Genomic DNA, 19169 nt, shown 5'->3' with positions numbered 1-19169 from the left:
AACTCATTAAGCTGACAGGAGACCTGAACACACTCATGTTGTCAGTGCATCTCAGCATCATTCTTGTGAACCCAAAAGCCATAAAACAAGCAAAATAAAGATAAGCTGACTCCACCCTTTGGATGCAACCAAGTTTGGAAGGATCCGTCAGTCCAAACTCAATCTCTTAAGCATCTGATCTGAAGGGTTTCTCTGACCACATTAAGGAAATCTTAATTAAATATAACAAAAATTAATAATCAAATGCTATTTCTTACCCTGTCAACTAAAGGTAAATATTGAACATAGACACCAAATATAATTTCTGGTTCTTGGGTTGAATTTGTAAACAAAAATCCTGTTGGTAGCAAATACAGAATTAGAACAAGGCAAGCCAAAAAGTATTTGTCAGGCTGTAGAAAAAGCTGTGGAAACACACTTACGTTATTTAGAAGATGAGGAAAGCATGCAGAGGCATGATAAAATTCATATAGGGTTTGAGCATGAGTAGAAGACAATCCTGCTTAGGACTCCTATCCCAGCTGCTCTTTAGCATCTAGGAAGCAGCTCGATAGTTACATTACCCTGCCCTGCACCGACCCAGTATTCCCTGGGCTCAAGCCTGAATGCAAGAGTTTGAAGTGGAGTGTACAAGAAAACACTTATTTCAAGGATGAGAGTCACCCAAAAATTTTTTAGTATTCAAGAGCAGATTAAAGCATCCAATGATTCAGTTGTGTTAGCCATGCACTGAATTCTCCCTAAGCCATGCAAGTAAAATTAACTCATAAGATAGCAACAGTTTTAAATGTTCCCGTTCTTGCCAGATATCAGATGTGACCCAGAAACACTATTTAGCAAGTCCAAAAGTCCAAAACATTTTGTCAGCTGAATGAAATCAGCTTGTATTTTAGGGAAAGCATGGGCAAGTGACAGCTTTGCATACTGCTGAGGCCTCTGACTACTGCTCCCAGCCGACAGGAGTATTTGTCTGAATCTATTTATTCCTATTCCATCCTTACACAGCCTCATCCTCCTTCATTCATGGACTTCCTGACAATTTATTTTTCTTAGAAGTATTTCTGCGTAGCATCTAAGCACTGGAAATGTAGATTACAGAGATAATAGATATGTTTAAAATTAGACTAAGCAGCTGTAATTCTGAATTTGCATTTCTGACTTGATTATAGTAAGCACTCAAGACTATTTGTCTAAGAACTAGAAATGAGTTCACACACTGCAATAAAAATACATGAGTCTCACTCACTTTGACCCCAATCAAAACCATTGCTGGGTAACAAATGTCAATTGTTTCTTTCTAACTGGTAACAAATGGCAGTTGTTTCTTTGCAATTCTCTAACTTCATTTTAAAGATTCACCTGTGGATTTTAATTGCAAGAATTAAATTAATGGAATTTCCTGTATTTTACAAATACAAGAACTATTCTCCTACTTACTCTGGGTTCTTCTCACTACAGATTGTAGCTCTTATCTATTTTATACCTTTCCTTGAAAGGCTGAATAGTCTTTTATCTAAAAAGTCAACATATGTAACCATCAGGTAATCATTTATGAAGCATTTTGATAAATCCTCTTATCAAAATCAAGCACATACGACAATTTATTTTACTCAAATATTCTGACACAATAAAAAAATCAATCCTTTTCTATTTTGGTAAAAACTGAAATAATGATTTTCATCATACTTTTTTTTCAGAGATACAGGAATGAAAAGAAAGTAATTGGGTTCCATATTCAAATGTGCTTAATAAATATGGTGGCACATGTTAAAGCAACTGCAGTTTTTGCTTCCAAGAGTTTTATCATGAGATCAAGTCCTCTCAATAGGAAACATGTATTACACCTCTTTTATCTAACAATATACAGAATTATACATAGAATTATACAATAGTTTGGGTTGGAAGGGACCTTCAAAAGTCATCTGGTCCAACCCCCCTGCAATGAGCAGGGACATCTTCAACTAGACCAGGTTGCCCAGAACCACATCCAGCCTGGCCTTGAATGTCTCCAGGGATGGCGCATCTTATGGTGTTTCTGATCAGAAGCCATATAATCATTATTACTAGTGGTTTGAAAATATAAGCAGATGATGTATCACACAACACTGGCCATAAACAAATTTCACTTCCATGCATTAGCTCCATCTTGCTTACAGAGGCAATATTGCATCCAGGGGGGACATGTAATGGTACCAATATGAACTCACCTCAAGAATTAACCATGGGTAACTTATCACAGCTGATTGTATTTTATATCAGAGAGACCATTAACTAAGCATTCAAGGAAGACAATATTTAATTACAGAGAACATCACACCTATTCTCTATTTATTTACATCCATTCATTTACTTAGTGCTATTTATTAATGGAAATCTCTACATCAACTCGAAATTTAGAGAAGAACTTTAAAGAGGATCTCTTACTATACCAAGAAGCAAACAACAAAATGTTTTTCCCAGAGACAGCAAAAGAGCAAAAATTATCTCATCACATAAATATGTCTGCCTCAGATTATTGCAGCAAGTTAAAACTGCAAATAATTTTTATGCCTCTTTTCAAGAGCTTTTATTCATGTTTGTTAATATGGTTCCTCTGGAAAGGACACAACTATTGCTACTAAAATTATGATGCTACAATAGAAATAAAATCACCGCTTACTAAAATTTTGCAGCAGTATTTTTATTCCATAATCTTAATAATTTCATAGCTTTTCAAAGTTAAATCTTTAGGAAGAGGTTTTTTGGAGTTTCTTTTTATCTTTGAAAAGATTTAGAGAACTGGTAAAAGCAGTTCTCAGCTCCGCACAGGATGGCCACAGTTTCTCTATTTAAAATATAAGCAATAAAATATTTCCAATGGATCCATTTCTTATAAGTGAAACTTAGAGAATGGAGAGATTTAGCTGCCCCTGCTGTGCTGGATTGTCTTTAATGGAGAATTTCCATAAAGACAGATTCAATAGAGTATAAAGGAGTGGCTTTTGTTAGTAAATAACAGAGTATTAAAAATTAAGGTTGATTAGTTGTAGCAAAGAGCAAACTGATTAATCCATTTACAAAAAGCTTTAAGTTATTTAAAAGCTTAAGCCCCATTTGCAGAAGTCACCTTGGCAATGTGAGCCTAACCTGACCAAAACCACTTCCACTTTCAGCTTATAAAAGTGTATGCACAGTTTAAGTTCCACTTACTTACATTCAAATAGTCTTCTGTTCTAATATTCTTGCCTACTTTAAGCATAATGTACCATATACTTCTTTTTAAAATACATAGCTTCAGAGGAAAGGACAAGTACATAGGAGAAAGAAATGTCACATACTAATTATTGTAACACCAGTGACAACAACAGATTGGAATAACCATGAAAACAGCTTTAAAATACTTTGAATGCGAAGAATCTTTTGTATAACTGCAAAATCTACTATTTTTTTCTACCACTCAGATGAAAACCCAGTGAGATGTTCTTACTGTTACAGGATTCAGCTTTACTTAAGCGAATAATTCTCATTACTTAAGCAGCCTGAAAACTTGGGCAGTCTCTGCAGCAGTATTGAAAATGTTTCTCTCCTATTCTCAGTACCAGAATACTAATGCAAGGGGTGATGTGACTGAAAAGCACAGCTAGCCAAAAGTATTCCAAAGAGAAAAAACATCCAACACCTTGCTGTCAGAAAATGCTGATTCAGCAGAGTTAGAGTACTTCAAAGAAAGGTGTGTTTTCTCAACATATCTGATGAAAAACTATTGAAAAGCTTTTCTCCTGAGCCCTATAAAGTCAAAATTCTTTGACTTTTCAAGGACATGACATTTGAAACAAAATCTGGAGATCAGGGGTTGGTGGGATGCAGAGATATTCCTACTTGTGGAAAGAATTTTCATTTTGCTGGAAATTATAAATTTCACCAGCTTGTTCCAATCCAAAGGAAAACATGATTCCAAGACAAAAATCCTGACTTTCAACCAGCTGTACTGGTAATGGTCTCAGCAAGTGATGATCACAATTTCATTTCCTAGAGCAGCTGATTTTTGGTTATGTAAATGACTTCCACCTATGTTACTGTTTGAAAACTTCCAAGAATGCCATCCTGTATACAATCATTTTTTTGGAACCAGATATCTTAGCACTCTCTCAACAGCTCATGCATGATGTTGAGGAAAACATTTAGAAAACTGAGATGTAGAGCTTTTATCCAGAAATCTGAGACAAAATCCGTTTACATCCGTAGAGCGCTGAGCCTGCCCAACTGAAGACTCAACACAATAGCATTGTCACTCTTTGAGATACATATAGATGTATTATGAATTCCCAAAAGACTGTAAGAAGCTGGAATATAAGAAAATAACTTTTAATATGCCAAAACCTGGTTCCTGTTCTTTGCTGCCATGTCTTCACCTCATTTGTTACAGTAGTCTTAAATACTTTTGTCTTTTTAGTTTCCAACAATGCTCAAGGCACACTAGCCTTTTTGATCACAGTCAGGTTCACAGTGTTGTTGATACAGCTGGAGGACCTAACCCATCACTAACAAAGCTCCACAGAGGAACTAGAATCTCAGCCACTTCTGCTTCCTGCAGAAGCCTGCTGTGTTGGAAGCCATGCCTTGGGAAAGTTCTCACTGGTCAACTGATACACTTTACTGTTTATCTAATTCCTCAAGAAAGTTTATCCTCACAAATGTTATGTTTATACAAAATAAACATGTTTATTTTAGTCAAGTATCAGGTTTTAGATAGCTGCTGAAATAAACTTTCATTTGGTTACTTTCACCTTCCCCCCCAATTCTGTTCTTTTTATATGTTCTTGCATCTTACCTCCATAATTAGCTTTCAGGGAACAATTTCAATGGACCTGAGCCACAAAAACTCCAAACCAGTTATGAACTAAGTCTGCTACTGAAATTACTATCAGGTTAATGCTGTTCCTCTTTAATTCTGTATCCCTGCCCTTCCTACTTCCAACTATATATTATATTATTTATATCCGTATACTTGCTCTTCACAATTCCACTACAATTTGATATTACACCTAAAACCAAAGTATGTCCTGTGCTTTGTACTGCCTATGAACATGCCTGGAGAACATAAATAGAGTTTAGTTTTCTTTAGCCAACCCTTGAAACATGCTATATTAAAAGCAAAAGCCTCCTCTGCTCTGAAATGTAATAAATTGTATGGTTCTGTCATTCTACACAGGAAAAAGATCTCACAGTGGTATGTTCAGAGAGCATGTAATACCTAGAAGGCATTGTCATAACTACTACAATTTGGTAACAGAATGGATTTCAATAAATACTGCTATTAGAAGGAAAAAAACCATACATAACAAAAAGAAAAGTATTAAGGGATAATAAATTCCACACTTTACTGAAACAGGAAGAGTAAAAAATTGATAGGAGGCGATGATAATATTTCTTGGCAACAGGAAAGAAAGAAAACAAACAGATTTATAAGAATAAAAGATGTCACAGCCCTCACACAGGTGTGCTACTAAACAGGTACTCGGATCTACACTAACAGTGCAAAAGGGCAGACACGTTCAATAAGTTAATTCAGCATTTGTAAAGAAGTGGGATGATTTGCTGGTACCTCACAAGAATGATTAATTACTTCTTCAGTCCATTACAAGCACAATGTTAAAACAACATTACTTTGCAATAAACATTCATGGTCAGAAGGACCAAAGATCATAGCAGAGGGTTCTCACAGAAGCATCCAAGGGGATTTCCATCCCACCAACATGAATTTACCAGGGAAATTTCAGAAGTCTGAATGTTACAACTGCACTCTGAAAGAGTATTGAATCAATGTTTATAGCCATTGGAAGGTTGTAACGATGGCAGTCCTGAGCAGAACAACAATTTAAGAAAAATTATATGAGATTCAACAGATACAGCAGAGCTATGTAACAAATAGTAGGAAGAAAAATCGATGAAAATTGATCTTCTTAAAAGAATGTGGTTTTATTCTTTGATACAAGCACTATTTCCAATTGGTAAAAACATCACTATGGATGTATAAACTTCTATGGCACTTGGTGTGGTGTTCTGTAACAGCCTGATGACAAAATAGCACCAGTTAAGTAGGCAAAGAACTGGTTAAATGACATCTCAAAAAGAGAAAAAGCAGATTTTGAGAAGGACACATCACAACATAACACAGATTAACATGGAGCTCCCCAAAGGTGGAGCCATTATCGCAAAACACCTTTCCAATCATTTGTAAGTCTACACGATCAACATAACAAAATTTGCACAAGGTATAAATAGATAGAATGCTACATAACAGAGACAACCCATTTACAAACAGTGACCAGGAGTGTTTGGTGTCCTCAACCCACACTAGAAAAAAAACATGCTTTAAAAAAGCCATGTACAAAGTTATAAAGCTACAATAAAGAACCACATTCTAGTCTACAGAATGATGAACTCCCACGGAAAGAAACAGTCCTACAAAGGGTTTGCTCCAGTGAGCAAACCCAGTGAAAAGGAGATCAAAACGCAGTGCTGCAGGTGGAGGTTTCATATGGAAATGCCATGTAGAACCAGCAGAGTAACACTAGAGAGGTAATATTTAAACCAGGCTGTACCCAGCTCACGTTTTCACAGAAACACTGAAAAAGTGATTTGGGAAAAAAAAAGCCACAGAAATGGAGTTCTGAGGAAATACATGCAGTGACAAATGTAACGAATTTTAGTTCCCCTTTTTTTTTTCCAAATAGAGAAAAAGAGAGGGCATACTAGATTACAGTAAATAAATACCTCCATGGTAAGAAAATACTTTGAGTTCTTCAGCATAGTGGAGGAAAACACATCATTAACCAGTGACTGGAAGCTGAAGCCAAATAACTTAATAAACCACAGATTCTCCACCTCTTACTGTCTTCCGATCAAAATTCCAATTTTTCTGGAAAATACATTTCAGCTAAATGCAAGTTCCTGCACTCAAAAGTAATTGGATAAAATCCAACTGGCTGTAATAGTCAAGGGGTCAGAGCAGCAGATCTAATTGCTTCCTTTGGCTTTAAAGTCTCAGGCTATGAATACTCTTGGTTTCCAGTGTTCAAAGGCATTCTAGTAGCACCGTACATGCTCAACATTAATATTAAAAGAAATCTCCGTAAATTAGGGTTGCATTTCCTTTTAAGGGCTCAAGTGACACTGGAGCTTTCCCATTGAGGCTTTTGTCATCAGCAGAGCCCATTAATGGAATTACAGCCATCTCATACACAGCTGAGGTGGTATTTCTCTAAACAATGATTTACACAATTGAGTGCAAAAGTTCATCCTTCACGTCCATACTTTTTCTCCTCTAGAAAGGATTCTGTTTGACCTGGAGTATAAAAAGCCTGGCACAATACATGATATCAGTCATAGACGCTGTAGGTAAAAGGGAAAAGCAGCAGCATTGTAGTAGCCACAAAGCCAGCAAGAGCTGTTGTTCACATCAGCAACATCATTTGAGACTACCCCTATGGATGCTACTTATCTAGTTCATACTCCAAAGCACACAGCATTCCCTGCAGTTTTGACAAGTGAACAGAATGAACATTTCTTTTGGAATACATGCCAAGATAATGTATAACATGTGCGGTTTGGTATTATACAGGCTGATAGAGTTTTGCTCTAGTATTAGCTGCTATGGTATCTATAGATTTCTAAAGTAACAGGGGTTTTGGAGCATATCTATCCCGATAAAGTATAAACAAACTTCTAATTCAGCAAACGGAAGCTTAAAGAGGCTGACACTGTCTGAAGCATGCTAACAATCCAATAAACGTTCTGCCACTACACAACTGATGAAGAGAGAAACACAGCCACCAACTGATCATTTCAACTGATGGAGCATCACCTTAAAAAGGAAACAGGCACCGCATACAACCGGCGAGACACAAGGGAGTGCGCTCACTCTTCCAACCTACGAAGAAGCAGGTGCATGCCACCTACTCCTCACACTACACCCTGTTGTAAAGATGGAAAAGTTACTTTCCCAAACCCAGGGCACATGGATGCTCCCCATAGCACCCACAACACCAACTCCCAATGGGCAAGGCAGCCAGGGAAGTCTTGCAGCAAGCGACATCACTCCGCAACACCACATCTAAGCAAAACTTCCACTCCAGACATCACACGAGACCGTCTGGCCACCACCTCTCAGCCCACGTCCATGCAGCTTTTCAGCATCCCCAGGGAAAAGATAAAGCCACGTTTTAAACTTTCACTCTTTGCCACCGGAGCAAATCCTTGCATGGGAGCTGGCACATTTTGCATGGGATATGAAGAAGGTGGTTAAAAGGTCCCATCCCCTGTAAGAGGCCTAGAGGGAAGGGATGGAGGAAGCTGCTTTCTCCGGCACCCCCTCCCCACCACAGAGCCCCGCGCCCCTTCCCTGCCATCAGGCAATCAGAGCAGCAGCAGCCACTGTAAATTACAGAGACACACAGTGGATGGAGAAAAGGGAGGAAGAAACCTCTGATGCCTGAAGAAAGGAGAATCATTTAAAACAATAAAACAAGGACTTAAAATAACACAGAGCTAGGTTTCACCTCGAAGTGATGCTGGGTAAATAGGTGAATAAGTGAAACACCACACCTCTGACCCTTTCTTTTCTTCCCTACATATAATCTCCCTCTTCCCATAATACACACACCACAAAATGACTATTAATTCAAATCCATTCTTTAAAGGAGAGGGATTATCTCTGTGACCGACTCTGTCTCTTTGACTGAGCGAGAATGAAAATTGCATTTAAAAAAAGGAAAAGGATGGGGGGGGGGGGGAGAAAAGGCAGCATGATTATTATTGCTGGTGGGTGCGAAATATGGGCACGGGGATAAGGAGTCTGGGGGATGGGGCGGAGTGGAGAAAGGTGGCTAAGGAGAGAAGAAAGGAACGGAGGACCAGGAAGCGCAAGGAGGGATGAGGGGAAGGCGAGATAAGGGGGAAGGAGGATAAGGAAAGAAGGATGAAAGGAAGGCGCTCGGGGAGGTGGTGGGGAGGATGAAAGGGAGGAAGGGATGAGGGGAAGAAAAGAGGATGCTTTGCCCTGGCCTCACCTCAGCTCGGTGGGTGGGGGTGGGAGAAGCTCTCGCCGCCGCCGCCGCCGCCGCCGCCTCCTCCGCCTCCTCCTCCCCAGCAGCGCCGGTCACTGATGGGCTGGGTGCGCGGCGCGGCTCCCTCGCACAGCGCCCAGCCCCGGCTCCCGCCTACCCGCCCTCGCTGCCCGCCTCCCGCCGCCGGCCCGAGCCGCTCTGAGGGGACCCGGGCGCTGCCGCCGCGGCCGCCAGCCTCCCCGCGGCAGCCACTAGGGGAGGAGGAGGCAGCGCGCCTGCGCCACCGACAACCGCTGGGCCGGGAGCGGGGAGCTGCCCGCCGAGGGGGCGGCGGGCGAGGGGAGGCCTTGTTGCCGCTGCCGGCCCCGGCTCGGCGGGTCCATAGGCCGGCTGCGGGCCGCTTCAGTGCGCAGTTGCTGTGAGTATGGAGACAGCGTTACTGGCAGAGGGAAGGCGCCGGGGTGTGAAGGGAGGGAGCGGGGCCGCGGGTGCGAGGGGAGGGGAGTGGGGCTGGCGGGGGGCGCCCGAGGGGCCGGAGGGGAGAGGGCGGTGGCTGTGGTGTGGGGCGGGGGAAGGCTCTGGAGGGATGCCCAGGGTGGCCGGCGACAGGTGAAGAGATGAGCTGAGGTGAGGGCACCCCCGGTGGACGGGCGCTGTGGGGCCCTGGAAAGCGGTCCCGGGGAGGGATGGGGGTATGGTGCATCCCGTGAGCGCGGTGGGGCGAGGTGCGGGTCGGCGGTGTGCCCATGATGTGCGGGTGGTAACGCGGAGGAGGCCGAGGGCGGGTGCGGAAAGGCCGCGCCGGGCAGTGGGGGCTCCGCCGGGGGCCGGCGCTGGAGGCCGTGACAGGAGGGGCTGGCGAACAAAGAGCTGGGGCGAGCTCATGGGGATTTATTCTCGTCCATCATCTCTTGTGCTGCTTTAGATGCTATGCAGCAGGGGGAAGGTAATTGATGTGTAAGTGTTCCATCAGGACCGACTGCAAGAACTTCGGTTCTCCTCTTAAACTACAAAAACTTTGCTTACGGCTTTCTTCTCCGCACCAAATGCAAGGGTTTGTCCCTCTCTGGAAAGCCTTGCACTTTTCTTCTGTTTCATCACTTGCACTGCTAATCTTAGCAAGCACAAAGGTTTTTGCTACGCTGCAGCACCTTCTGCTGCTGTTTCGTTTGAGTGGAACATGCTGCCACCCTCCTGCTCCAGCATTGCTGAGCCTGGCGTCCGGTAAGCCCTGGTGGTGAAGGATCGCTGTGGAGTAGGTGTTGTTGAAGGGACTTTGCTGTTTTGAGACGGTGTGATTCCACTGACGTGCCGTTGTTCCACACACTTCTTGTGGCATCCATCTGCTTCCCCAGCTTCTATGTAAACTCAGAGCCAACAAGGAGGGGAGGGGGATGAGTCCTTCCATGCTATTATCTTTTCTTGCCTGTTTTAGGTTTGGAGGGAACTTGCCAAAACAATTTCCCTGTCTCAGCCTGTAAGGGAATGATGTGAGTAGTACAGGTATCTATTAGGCCTCAAGTAGAGACAGTAGCTGCCAGTCTTTTTATTCTCTCTTCCCAGCCTGACAAAAAATATAGTCAGGATCTGTATTCATTTTTACAATGAATAAATGAGGAAAGGAGCTGAATTGCGACCTTAATTCCCCCTATCAAAGCACAATAGCAGAGTCTAAGGGAGAGTTTGAAGTAGGGAAAAACATTTCTTAGGTGAGAGCTTATTTAAATATGAATTTAAATGTGTTTGGATTCATCATGTGCAGCCGTATAAAAAATGTAAGTAGTCACAGTCAATAGTATGCAGAAATACTTTGAATTATTTTAACCTCATGATATCATTTAGGACTGAAACGTGACCTATTCGCATGTGTAAACAGATCATACTAGGCTGACCTCCTCTTTATGATGATGTGTAACTTACTGCTGTAAGGCAAACTAGGCATTTAGTTTGTGTCTTCCATAGGCTTTCAGATTGCATCAAATTACTTTTCTAGGTATTGTCTTTCCCATGCTATTGAATGCAGCTATCTGATGTTAGGAAACCTTTACTTACAGACCTTTGGTTTCTTGCCTTCATTTCTGTACTCCATGTCTTGGATTGCTGGTTCTTCTTTGTTGTAACTGGATAGTCTATTGTGAAAATGCATGGAAACAAGCAAGGTTCCCAAATAGAACGTAGTGAATTACCCACTGCTTTATCACAGTGCATTACATCATTAACTGGAAGTCAGCTAAGTTTCTCCAGACAGTTGACTAAAATGAGCATGAGCTATAGTATATATATAAGAACCACAAGTAGTAAATAAGATTATGAGAAATTGTATAACTTCTTCCCTAAGCTGCAAATACATCTCTTGCCAATTCAAACCAAAGGACTCGTGCAGCTGTCTGTGCATGTTTCTGTTTAAAGTGTGTCAATTTAAGAAACAAATCAGATTACCTGCCTAGTCCAGATTACTTTATCTAAGACAGAAGACATGGATTGCTGGGCTGTTGCTGACAGGTCTGCCAGAACGCTATGAAAAAATCTGGAAGAGCTGTATGAGCCTGTTTTTTTTCTCATGGTCCTGAAAGAAGGCTTTGTCCATTGTTTGGACATTTCTTTCTTTCCTTTAGGTTATTAATCAATTTTTAAAACTACCCTTATTCTTTTATCACTGTTAACCATCTCAAAGAAAAGGAAGAAAACTGAATTTGTTACTACTGTTTACTAAAAAGCAAGATAAGCTCCTCTGTAAATGAATGTAGCTCTCACCAGCCAAGGGAGGTCAACTGACGGCTCCTAATGAACGCTTGCAACTGCCATGGGATCTCCCACTGCCACCTTTCAGCTACACATAGTAAAGAGACATCACCAAAGCATCAGAAATATTGGGCACTTGAGTCAGCAAGACAGACAAAAAGACCATTCTGCTGAAGTGAAACATGGGTGGATGTGTTTATTAGTTCTGTGCCAGCTGTGGAACTGTCTGTCCCAATATAGAACCCAAATATTAAGCATGTAATTTGAAAATAAGAATTATTAGAACAAAAACTACAGAAAAATACAAAGAGTATTATAAAAATACAAAGAGTGCTTCACCTTCATCAGTGATCCTGGTCTCTGTTGGACATTTAATCTTCAGCTTTCATTACGATTTTCATGTTGAGTTCTGCAATACATAGTTACTCAAAGGAATAACTAGTCAGATACAGTTGCATTCACTTTAGCTTTTACTGAGCGCGCCTGATTGAAGTTGAAAGTTCAGAGGAGAACACACACTTGGAGACACATAAATACACATGGGCAAACGTCTTAGAAGAGTTGGGGTTCTTGAAGCAGCATGCCACAGCCTCAGTCTACCATGTGCTATGTGAACCATCTAATTGTCACGTCACCCCATGTAGGTGTAGTAGTCCTTGTCGATATAAAAAGTCATCAGGAAATGAGTAGGATCATTGCTGAAAGGTGTTAATGCAGGACCTAGATCTGCAGTGGCAGTGTGGTCAACCAGAAGGTAGGTGTACAGGAGAAACCAGCTCTGTAGACAATGTGCAGTATTTACATTGTGGAGACTGCAGGGCAGAATGAGCATTTAGCTTCTCTAAGTGCACTGCTCTTTGCTGCTTTTGAAGAACTCAAAGCTGCATGATCCCTGGGATAAAAAGTGACAGAAATCAAAGGGGTTTTAAGTGTCTCCGCTTAAGGAACTACATGTTGGCACTCGTGGTTATAGAGGCAGATTGTTGGTTTCAAGGGTATCACATATAGCAAATTTCAGCACATAGCGGTCCTAGTTTTCAAGCACTGACCTGTTCATTGATACCTTGTCAGATCTGAACTTGATCTTCTGAATCAAATATCTTTGTATCCTTTTTATTTTATTTCATTTTTATGACAACATTAGATAGCAAGTATCTTGCCATGATGTAATGTACTGGAAATAATTTTCTTCTGTGTGCCATTTGAATCTGTAGCAATCAAACAGTAACTTGTTACCTATTATTGAAATAGCTGTGACATGATATCCAGCGAATACAGGTGTTCTCCATGCAAATACATGTGTTCTCTGAAAAAGTTCTTTTTGGATAGTAGAGATAATGATCTAGGATTTTTACGTTCTCCTGCATACAAAAGGAATTTACGCTGAGGGTAGATCTAAAATTAATCTGAGTATATTTATAAATATGATCACAATATTATAGCTTAATGCTAATTCCAGCTTTTTTTCTTTCTTCTTTCTTTTTTAACATAACAATCAGTTTGTCTTTTTTCCTCACGTTTGTCTTAATTACTGGGCAATTAGCTTTTCCTATAATATATCTGTCATGTAATTTAGCTCTTTTTCTCTATTTTCTTCTCTTTTCCTGGCATTCAAATACTGTTCACTATCAAATTCTTCAGTAAGACTTAATATTTGACATGTTTTCAGTCTTAAAATAGGTTAGTCCATGCCCTGAAGTGTTACAAAGTATGTCTTTATCTTTACATCTAGCTCTCAAGAAAGTACCACAGCAGGAATTATCCTCCTTGCTCCAGCATATTGTCTTGGCATTGGGTCTGCATACACACAAAAAAACCCCTCCACACCTTTTGCTCATCTTTTCTCTGGCAGAAGAGAGATTATTGCTGAAAAATGGTCTCAATTGTTTGCTTCAAGAACATTAACTTTTTTGAGTTTTTATTTCCTCCTCTCAATATCTCTTTGTGCCGAGATGATAGACTTTGTTTCCTTCACTACCTAATCCTGAACCCCTGTTCCTATTTGTGCTTTATTGACAAGTATTTCTGAGAACAGAAAAGCTAAGACTAGTGGGGTTTTAACAGAAATAATCAGTTAACTTATCTAAAGGAGAGAAATTGAGAAGGATCTGTATCTCTTGGGCAACTCGAGCAGACTCTGAAAGCCGCAGGTGGAACCTAGAATACTTTAAGCTTCTTTTAGGCTCAGTTATCTTTAAAGACAAACCAACTGTTACTTTAATGTAGATAGTTCCCTGCCTATGCTGAAGGAAGATTGTTGTGCCACTCCAAAAGATATTTCAGTGCCTTGTATTAATAAGACATTATCTTTCAGACTTAATTCCCTAGGTGCACATAAATATACAGAGATTGACTAAAATCATTCACTGTCCCTGAACATATCTGGGTACCTTTTATGTGGGTATTTGAGAGACCTGTATTTTAGTTTAGGTATCTCATTTTTGGCACATTTGCTTGAGCACTGGGCTGCAAATAATTCTTGTCTCTCCTCTGCAGTGAGACACTTCTGTGCTAGATATTAGCATGAGCAGCACAGTGAGCATCAACAAAACCTTCACAGCCTGCGGGTCATTTAAATTGGGTATTGTATAAGGAGTCACATCCAAGGTGGGTTCTGACATGAAGAGTCTCCTGCCTGCCGTGCCCTCTGCCACACCTTTTGACTGTTTTCTCTGGCTCAAAAGCATCTGCAAGTCAGAGTATCCAGGGATGTACCCTGACTCGTACCTCTGAAGGAGCTAAAAGGCACATAGCAGATGCAGTCTGTTTTGAAAAAAACACAGGGGGTTTTTCAAGCCACTTCTTTATACTGAGAGAATGGGGCTACTCCCTTCACTTCTTTCAGAAGGCTGACTTCAAAAATGCAACAGAAACACAAAAAAGACACCTGCTCTTTGCTGTTGTCAGACTAATGTTGACTAAATTAATGATCTCCATAGCAGACTGTTATAAGGCCTTTTCCTTAACTGGTTTCTTCTCAAAACCATGGGAACATACTCTAAATTTTGTTGAAAATTTTAAGCTACAGTTGATGCCACCGAGTAGCAGGGCAGGGGGTGTGTTTGTGTCGGCCTTTAGAGGGGAGATTGAGATGAGATCTTAGGCAGAAGTTCTTCCCTGCGAGGGTGGTGAGGCACTGGCATTCTGTGCGGCTGTGGCTGCCCCATCCCTGGCAGTGTTCAAGACCAGGTTGGACACAGGGGCTTGGAGCAACCTGCTCTAGTGGAGGGTGTTGCTGCCCATGCCAAGGTGTTGGAACTGGGTGAGCTTTCAGGTCTCTTCCAACCCAAACCATGCTGTGATTTTATGATCTCTTATCCTTTAATTGCAAGAAGGGCAATGTGCAGTAGGTTTATTTCACCTCTGTATTTTGTAAGGGGGCTAGAGAAAGAAGGGCTTTTAAATCTTGCATATATTCAGAGAATGTGCTATAAACTGTGGAATATTCAATTCAAATGTGACAAAATCTCACACATTTATAAGATTTATAAATTGAGACTCAGAAAAATAAATTCTCAACTTTTCCTCAAGCCTCCTTGAATAACTCCCTTCTTTAAAGCTGCCTCACTGTCTCTACATCTGTTTTCTTAATTATACTTGCATCAGAAAACTTGGGTTTTGTATCTTAAAGCTCTTCTCTCCTACAGAAATCTTGATCAGATAAGCAGCTCTTAAGCAGTGAGTGCTGATTTCCATGTTGACCACCACCTTCTAGCTGTTTCCCATCTGTTGTTTGTAAATACTTCATGTCTTGTGCTGCTGATGTTGTTAGCTCCTTGGAAAACAACCTCAATTTTCTTATGTTTGCACACAGCATCAAAACAACAGGAAATCTGTCCATGACTGTGAATCCTACACAATGCCAGAACGTAGTGTATTTCAGTGACTGAAACTTGTGAGAGGGAAACAATTATGTTGCAAGCTGTAAGATAATGTAGCTCATATGTTCATAGAGTATATGTTTAGTTTATATCTTGATGAGGGGGGAGAACAAGGCAAGTGAGAGAGAAACCAAACAAGGGAGCTGGGTTGAATGTGAGAGAGAAGGGACAGGAGGTGATAGAGGAACACTGCAGAAGGTGCACAGATTAAAAACTGCAGGATGTATTTTTGGCTTGTGCCTTTGCAGAAGTAGTTAAACTTGTCTTCTCTTACTGCTCAGTCCCTGGAATTCCTTTCTTTTCCTAACCAAAGGAGGACTTAGGGAGAAGGATTAATATCCCGATGCTAGTAACTGTCACAAAGTAAAAATGACTCTCTTTGAAATTTTCAGTCAGAGGAACAGAAGGTGTTTCTGTGCTGCCAGGGCTCCAAATGCAGTTCATTAAGTATTCCTCTGTTGAAGAAAACAGCCAATGGTTTTGCTTCACTTCAGGGAAATTATGGTCTTCATCCTTCTGCTTTTTCAATTATTACATGCTGTTGTGCTTTCTGTACATACGAGGTGGGATGGAAAGCTGTCTGGTCCTTGCTCATCCATGTTGAAATTACTGTATTCCTCCACTGAATCATAGTGCTTTTCTGAAATGTCATTTACAAGTATTTGGCTAAATTTTGATCCTTTCTCAGGCCTTATTATACAAACTCCTGTTATCTTTCTGAGACTTTTAGTAGACAAAACATGACTGGGAATACCCATATCTGACATTGCATCTTGGTAATCTAGAGGAAACTAGCTGGAGAACTTTTCATTTGCAGGAAAAAGAAACTTGCTTTTCTTTTTATTAACCTTTCCTTCTGTTTATGATTTATGGTTTGCACTATATTAAAGATTGTCTGTATTTAAGTTAGGCATAAAACATATACTTGTGATATATTACCTGCTAAACATTGTTTTTGTCAGAAGAAATGCAATCACTTAAATACAATTTCCATCTTTTGGGCACAGGTCGTGATGAGATAGAATGAAGTTTTGCTTGAGACACAATAATATTTACAGAAATTATCTCCCACATCTTGAAGTATGTAAAATTCCTAATTTCTTTTTTTTTTTCTATTGACAGAAGCCCAAGATGAAGCATCTTTCCATTCACATCTTTTAAAATGTACAAAAGACTTTTAACTAAAACATGGCCTGAAGAAAGTTAATGAAGTTGTTGTTAGTAGTCTGCATCACAAATGAAAAGACTATGGATGGTTCTGGTCTTTTCCTTCAGGCCTTCATGAATCAGGAAAATGACAGCTGATTTTTCTAAAGCAGCAGCAGCTGTAAGTGAAAAAGAAGAAGAAAAAAAAACTTGAACAACAGAAAGCTGATGACAAGAGCCACTACTGGGGTGACCAGTCTGTTGCAAGCTGAAATTTTCTGGAATCTTAATGGACCTCGTGACCTAGTTTACAGAGTCTTTCTTGTTAATTCACTTTTTTAGAAGGGTCAAGCGTTTTTCCTGCTAAAGATCATGTCCTTCAACTAAGAAATATTCCATCATCTACAGTATCAATACAGCAACATAAAATTCAGGCTTTTTGATTCTGAACACATTAATAAATCATGAGCAATAATCCTGGAGTATCTCACACCCCTTTGCCCTGTCCTCACTTTTCATTGACAGTTAAACAATGATACAAAGAATTCCTTTTTGTGTTTGTCATGACCAGTGTGAATAATCACGTAGGCTTATGAAGGCAGACAGTTATCTAGCAGCAGGCTCATCCACTTCCAGTTTCGAGATGGATGTAGTTTCAAACAGAAAGAAAATGACATTTTGAAAATCCACAGATGGATTTTCAAACAGGTCCACAAAATGGACCTGTTAATTGTGAGTGAAGTAAGAGAAGTGGGAAAAGAATAATGCATGTAAAATGAACATGCCACATGTAGGTAAAAATCTTGATTTCAATATCAGAAATGCTCTGCACATTCAAATTGAATTATGCAGCTTATTACTTCTGAAAATGGTAGCACCTCTTGATCCATCAGGTCAAGAGTTACATTAAGGCTTTACATGCCTTACATGAAGCGCACCTCAAATGGGAAGGACACTGCAGGAATATTTACATTTTCAAAGCATTCTTCATGTTTGAATGACAGCTGAATGAGCCATCCCTTAAAGAAAGAAAGAAAGAAAAGAGAATGCTTTTTCATTAAATTAATGAACCAGCTCAGAAATATTGAAGGAATGTCTAGTGAACTATAATGATCGTGGGACTTTCAATAATATGTTGTAGAGGGAAAACACCTACCACTATCCTAATCTGGACATTGCTCAGACAGGGTACTGGGATCCATTCCATTTCATGATTTCTTCAGGCAGGCTACATAAAATACTTTGTAAAAGCTGAGTTGATTTCCATAACAGAGTTTTGGCAAATGAAATCAAAACAGGTTGCTATGACAGTTCCTACAAATCTTTCTATTTTATCTTTGTTTTGTATTATAAATATGTCAAGATGAAGCCATTTCTGTCAAAACAGAAATCTTTCCTCTTGGGGAAGTTTTCTTGGCATTTTTTTAATGCCGTAATTTTCAGTATTTATCAAAGTCAGGAGAAAGACTAATTTCAAATGCTCTAACTTCCATCTGCATCATTATAAACCCACAAGAACATAGCTTTAGTCTTATAAATGAGTCATGTCATTAGATACGGTATTGTTAGTTTAATTGACTTTGTTTACTGCTCTGTATAACAAGTGACTGAAAAATAAATGACACTTAACATTGTCTAAACTGTTTCTAGTGGTTTCTGAAATGAAAGTCAATCATGTAGATACAAGCTATTGCATGAAAATATTAACAGTTCTGGTTTTTGTTCCAGTTAGCACAATGCCAAGTGAAATCTTAAATGGATACAGGGAATTGCATCTAGTCCTTTGTAAATAAGAACTCTCAAAGGTACAGACATAAAAATAGCACCGATCTATTGTACAGACTTCATTGATGACATCTTATATAAGGAACTTTTATAATATTGGTGCTGCTGGACCACTGTAAGTTTTAGGTAATAGTGCAAGTCATAGTTAAAAGACCAAATGTCTTTTCTATGTCAGTGCATTTACAACAGGATAAAGTTGATTCAAAGTTCTTATGGTGGACAGTATTTACCAAATGGTGTAGTCTTCCCATTCAGAGGTATAGAAAGCACTGGGTATTTTCAGGTTTTAGATTTTTTGACACCAGAACATAACTATAGGTTCAAGAAGGAATTGCCAAAAATAGAGTTCGCTTGATAAATTATGGTTAAAGATAGCTTTTTAATTAAAATTCATAGATATGCCTCCCTGAAATTAACCCAGATGTGTCCTGTACGCATGGGTTAATCATGAGGTTTAATGCAAAGGGGTGTTTTTGAATCACCCCTTTGATTTTGATTCTATCTATCTCCTAAGACTGGCTAAGCTGTATGTTTATTTATGCCCCAGTCTCTCAAGATGTGATCCAAG

The 19169-nt window shown here is 39.9% G+C and overlaps 2 protein-coding genes across 3 annotated transcripts in view; one reads left to right on the top strand and one right to left on the bottom strand.

Annotated features, from left to right (window-relative positions):
* Nucleotides 1-9462, bottom strand: part of CTNNA2 (catenin alpha 2) — a 500115-nt gene extending 490653 nt beyond the window's left edge. For both annotated transcript variants that reach the window (XM_030491748.1, XM_030491749.1), the window contains exon 1: nt 9051-9462. The gene's annotated coding sequence lies outside the window, so the exon portion shown is untranslated. The remainder of the gene's footprint in view (nt 1-9050) is intronic.
* On the top strand, nt 8863-18456 carry LOC115610357 (atherin-like). The gene is made up of 2 exons (XM_030491751.1): nt 8863-9465; nt 16793-18456. The coding sequence occupies exons 1-2, from the start codon at nt 9146-9148 to the stop codon at nt 16803-16805; spliced, it is 333 nt and encodes a 110-aa protein (XP_030347611.1). The 5' UTR covers nt 8863-9145; the 3' UTR covers nt 16806-18456.
* The last annotated feature ends 713 nt before the right edge of the window (nt 18457-19169 follow it).

The sequence above is a fragment of the Strigops habroptila genome, chromosome 7 (genome assembly GCF_004027225.2).
Source record: "Strigops habroptila isolate Jane chromosome 7, bStrHab1.2.pri, whole genome shotgun sequence".
In the NCBI taxonomy this organism is placed as follows: Eukaryota; Metazoa; Chordata; class Aves; order Psittaciformes; family Psittacidae; genus Strigops; species Strigops habroptila.
The sequence above is the reverse complement of the archived record's forward strand: the minus strand, read 5'-3'. Positions and strand labels throughout refer to the sequence as shown.

Bases quoted from the DNA above. Each gene is read 5' to 3' on its own strand.
- LOC115610357 (XM_030491751.1), top strand. From the start codon at position 9,146: ATGGGCTGGGTGCGCGGCGCGGCTCCCTCGCACAGCGCCCAGCCCCGG.